Raw genomic sequence first — 5,279 nt, forward strand, 5'->3', positions numbered from 1 at the left:
AGGATTAGCAGCAGCAAAAAGTATTTTAGCCATTCGACCTCAACCATGTTACAACCTTGGATTGTAGGTGAGGAGAATTATGGGATAACACAGGGGGTGAAGTAGACTTTGCAACATTACAAGGAACCTACAACAACCTTGGATTGTAGGTGAGAAGCATTGTGAGATGGCACAGGGGGTTGAGTAGACTTGGCAATGTTACTACAAGGAACCTCAAGATATTATGGCCATTCCTGGCTTGGACAAATTATCCGAGGAAGACCGTTTTAACGGTAGTTAGAGCTCAAAAAATAAAATGTTTCTTATCACAACTTTTCTTGTAGCAGAAGTCTTTACTGGTTTCCCCAGGGAAATATGTTAGTTTACTAAAAACAATTAAGGGATTTTAAATGATCTTCCTAGAGAATTGGATAATCTACTTGAACAAGCTTCTTATTTGGTTGGTGCCTCTATTACAAAGATTGCAACTTTACAAGTGAAAGGGATGGTATCAAATCTTCGCGTAATGACTCCTAGCCATATTCAGGCTAATTGATGTATACATTAATTAATCAGGCCTGATTAATTAATGTATACGAGAAGCGAAGGTTTAGACCTTTGCTTCTAGGGGCCCTAAACCTTTGCTTCTTGTGGCCACCATCTGTCCCCCTCTCTCTCAGGGGCGCCCCTTTGTCCTGACACCGCCATCTCTCCCACACTCTTAGCTCCGCGCTCAACTATGTCAAGCTCCCCTAGCATCTCACGCACTCTCTGATATTCACATCTCTCCTTGTCTCTCAGGGGTGCCCGTCTGTCCGAGGCATGACATCTCTCCCTCCACCCTCATCTCTCTCCCTCTCACAACATTCTAGAAAATTCGACAGGCCCTCACTGCCACACGTCAAACCGATATGCAATGGAGTTTTCCTAAGGTTAAATCAAACCCCATATTTAATATAGTTTCCCTAAGGTTCACGTAGTTTTTGAAGGTTCTCTTCTTGGAAGTAATTAATTAATGCTAAGGAGAATTTGGTACCCATATTCGAATCGTTTGGAATTTCACCCACTAGTAATGGTCAGTATTACCTAATCAATACGTCACGATGGACAGATGGGTGGGCGGGCTGGTGTGTGAAATCTCTTGTCCGCCCAAAAGTTGTCCAAATGACATCTCTTAGGCGTGCGAAGAACTGACGCATCCTTTCCCCACCTGCGGTAGCTTCCAGGTTGACATCGCAGGACGCGAGCCCCCGATTGCACAGTAAGCTTCGCTGTTTTCGTAGGGTTTCCTTTGGTTTTGTTAAGATGGGATTGGCACAGGCTTCTCTACGGTTGTAAGGATTAGACAATATAAGCCATTGACTTTTTTTGAATGGAAATCTGGGCTTGCTGCTAGACACCCCACTGTTAAACGGGATAGTCCGTACATTCAAAGCGGGCACGGACTATTAGACAGTATAAGCCATTGACTTTGTTTGTATGGAAATTTGGCCTTGCTGCTGTGGATACCCCACAGTTGTACGGCATGTCCGTGCATCCCATGGGTGCACGGTACGCTGTACACTTCTATTCAAGTAATTGTTCCATAATTGCAATGATTTTTCCCTGCCTATTTAGAGGGGGCCCGTTTTGGCCATCTTTTCAAGGCAATCTCTGCCTTTGTGTGCATAGGGAGTGATATGGGAGGAATTCGCCTTTATGGCTGTCTGTACTGTATTCACCCCATGGCTTTCCACTAGGGCGAGTGCGATCAAGATTACACCACTCCCTAGTGTTTATTTTGCTAGAACGGCCCATTTAGACGGATCACTTGAGCCACAGGGTTTCAAACACATGTCAATCCGGGCAGTGAGAAAATTGGAATTGTTTGGATAGATCTCTCATGGTGTTGAGGTTCTCTTTCAGAAGTGATTGATCTATCAGGAAAGTTTAAGCAGCAAGAATTCGAAAAGAAACACTTGCATCATACATACACAGCACCAGCATTAGGTCTCGCCACATCGCACTAACACAAGGACAAGAGGGTGGAATGCTCAAGTGAGGGGCTTTAGGCCTTATTTATTGCAAGTTTCTCCTTTGCCTCTACTACTAATGGGTGAATTGCTCAAGTGAGGGGCTTGATGCCATATTTATAGCATGTCATGTGCATTGCCCATGTGGACATGCTTCCCACTTGCAAGAGGAAAAGTATGGCTTACTTTGGGAGTTTTGGCAGCCCAATAGGTGCGGAGGACATGGACCTACAGTTGTGACACAAGTTGGGCACAATATGATCACAAGAAAAGACCTTTTTGATGACTTTTTGGGGTCATATAAGCTCTAGCCAACCTGAACCCGACTTGCTATCACTTCCTTATATAAAGGTAGGTCAAAGGTCATTCTTGAGCATTCATTCAGATACAGAGGTTCCCAAGCCAAGACCAAGGACTTAACAACCAAGGTGTCTGGATCACTAGAGAAGCTGTGAATTAGCAAGTCATCTTTGTATGCATAAGTAGATAGGTATGCATCTAAGTCAAGAGCCAAGTTCATCATTGTAATATTCATGTTTGCAATACAACTCTCTTATTCTATTGTGTCTTGCTAACTTTAATCTCTCAGGTGCTTAGCATTAATCATATGTTTTAAGTCTTCTATTGTGTTAGTCATGTGACATTGGTATTGGAGCGTCAAGAGTGTCCTATTGAGCCTCACCAATGTCCATGAATACTTTTTTATGACATGCATTCAAATTGCAGATTACCATGTAATAGAAAGGAAAATTGTCGAACAAAAGGAAAATTTTGAATAGGAGTTCATAGTTGTTATGCTGCTGTTAGAGAGTACGTAACAATCTGATGTCATTGGATGTAGAGGTGACCAGGGTAGGCTGTAAGCATTACAGGACTTTATGGGGAACGCATCATGCAGCCGCCGGCGAATACAGCAGAATCCGGTTCTTTCTCCACCTCCTGGATATCCTAACTCGCACACGGCTCCACTTGGTCATATTCCCTATTACTATCAAGGCGGTGACAATGTTAGCATTCAACCTGAAGCCAGAAGGCAACACTACCCACAAGGCTACGTGCCAACCAATGGACAGTATTTCATGAACATGCCGTCTGGTGCTTTCAATCCTGTGCCTTCTCAAGAAGCTGCTTTGCCTTTGAATTCGGGCCCCCCTGTTGCTGAGCAGAAGGTTATTCCTATCCGAAATGAGGTCAACGTGAACAAATCCACTGTGCATCTAGAGAAAGACGAGGAAAACCCGGGTTTTTATTTGGTTGCCTTCACTTTTGATGCAATTGTTTCTGGAAGGTACATAAAAATTTCCTCTTATGCTCCCTATAAAACACACGGTGAGTTCTCTCAGGAGATAACCACGTGCTTTTATGGTCTTGATTTTCAGTATCTGTATCTTCTTTCATGCGAAGGAGGGGCCAGATTTTAGCTTGATTCCTTTAAAACGGCATCTTTTTGAGCCAGTCAGGGTGCCCTTCGAGAAAGGTTTGGCTCAGAAGTTTGTACAAGCTCCTGGTACAGGAGTGAAGTTGTCAGAGTTTGAGCCCTCCGATCTTGTAGAAGTCAAGGATGGTGAGGCTTATCCTTTGGTGGTGAGGGCAGAGACAAGTGGAGAAGACACCTCAACAACAAGTGCTGCCTCTAAAGAAGTGGGAGCCCCTCTGCCTAAATGTGTGGGCGCCCAAACAACAAATTGTGTGTTAGAAATGAAGGATGATCATTACTGTGTCAAAGTAATGAAGCAGATCATTTGGGTGGAAGGTGTGAGGTATGAGCTACAGGAGATTTATGGGATTGAAACCGTTGATGGTGGAGGTGGCATCAACAGCAGTGATTTCGGCAAAGAATGTGTCATATGCCTCTCCGAGCAGAGGGACACGACTGTATTGCCTTGCAGGCACATGGTAAAACAAGTGAAGGGTTCAACATGATATACCTGCATTTAAGCAATTTAGAATTCAAAATGTGTGTGTATTATTATTTTTAAACTTAAACAAGAGGCATGATTGTATTTATATGTATGAGTTTATATAACAGAATACATTAGCTAAGGTAATATATATTTGTATATTGAATATAGTTTCTACATTAGAAAATACAGTTGATGATATGTAAACAAGAATATATTTTATATGAAAGAAACCACAACAATGTTTTCTATTTATGAAGTAGTTTATTTTTATGTTTTGAAAGTATTTCAAATATTACTAGCTGCTTAGACCTACCTTTTTACCAAGGCAGGCCAAAAAGCACAGAGTTCTAAAGAGATTTACAAATGATACAACATATTACAACTTTTTTTCCAATAATTTTGTATTGATCCTTTTCCTCGTGCCCTTTTGCAGTGCATGTGCAGTGGATGTGCCAAACTGTTGCAACAACGGACAAATCGTTGCCCCATTTGTCGAACTCCAGTTGCCAAGCTTTTGGAAATTGAAATACCAAAAAGGGAATCAGCTTGAGCAGAGCCACCGTTCTTCACGGTTCTCTAATGGTACAAAAGCCAGGCTTCTCTTGATGTAAAGTTTGGAAACTAGAGTGTAATCAAGTGTTCATTGGAATGTTTGGGTAGATATAATTTGTTTGGTGAGAAGAGGATCACAAATTGCTTGAGTTTTTTAATACAACTGGGCTTCAAAGCTTTGTGGATCTTATAGCATATGCATATAACCTTGAGATACACAGAATGTTCTTTCAGTTAATGATAGTGGTGGTGTGTGTATCTACCATTCCCCCCACTTCCTCCCCATTGTCCACCTTCCATCAAGTTCCTGTACCCTCCTTTCGTGTCTTGTAGCCCCTCTTCCCTTTTCTCTCCACTGACCTACTACTCCCCTCTCATCCTACAGCTCCTCCTCCCTCCTCTGCCTTTCTGTTCTTCTGATCCTACGCTGCCATGTCTCTACGCGTGTTTGACCTTCTCCTTCCCATTCATGACCTCCGTGCCCAATCCTCTGTAGGCCTTGAAGCCACCCCTATTATCTGCCCAGCCATCCTCTTCCTACATCCCCATTCATGACCTCCGTGTTTGACCTTCTCCTTCCCATTCATGACCTCCGTGCCCAATCCTCTGTAGGCCTTGAAGCCACCCCTATTATCTGCCCAGCCATCCTCTTCCTACATCCCCATCACCATCTTTCCTCCAGGAATCCAAACTAAACCCATCTCTCATGGAATTACTCTCCCTTTCACTGTAAATTTACTTCAACAGATTACTTGCCCATGGAAATCTTTTTTAAAGCCTCAAAGAAGGAAGAGAGAGAGAGAGAGAGAGAGAGGTAGTTTGATCCATATGA

At 42.9% G+C, this 5,279-nt stretch overlaps 1 protein-coding gene across 1 annotated transcript; it reads left to right on the forward strand.

The window, feature by feature from the left end:
* Window positions 1-1,108: 1,108 nt before the first annotated feature.
* On the forward strand, window positions 1,109-4,646 carry LOC147603947 (putative E3 ubiquitin-protein ligase LUL2). Its single transcript, XM_086796191.1, has 4 exons — window positions 1,109-1,240; window positions 2,833-3,279; window positions 3,371-3,887; window positions 4,329-4,646. Exons 2-4 carry the CDS (start codon window positions 2,870-2,872, stop codon window positions 4,443-4,445), a joined length of 1,044 nt encoding a protein of 347 aa, XP_086652317.1. The 5' UTR covers window positions 1,109-1,240; window positions 2,833-2,869; the 3' UTR covers window positions 4,446-4,646.
* Window positions 4,647-5,279: the final 633 nt, after the last annotated feature.

Source organism: Cibotium barometz, chromosome 63 (assembly GCF_041138505.1).
Source record: "Cibotium barometz isolate CiBa-2024 chromosome 63, ASM4113850v1, whole genome shotgun sequence".
Lineage (NCBI taxonomy): Eukaryota > Viridiplantae > Streptophyta > Polypodiopsida > Cyatheales > Cibotiaceae > Cibotium > Cibotium barometz.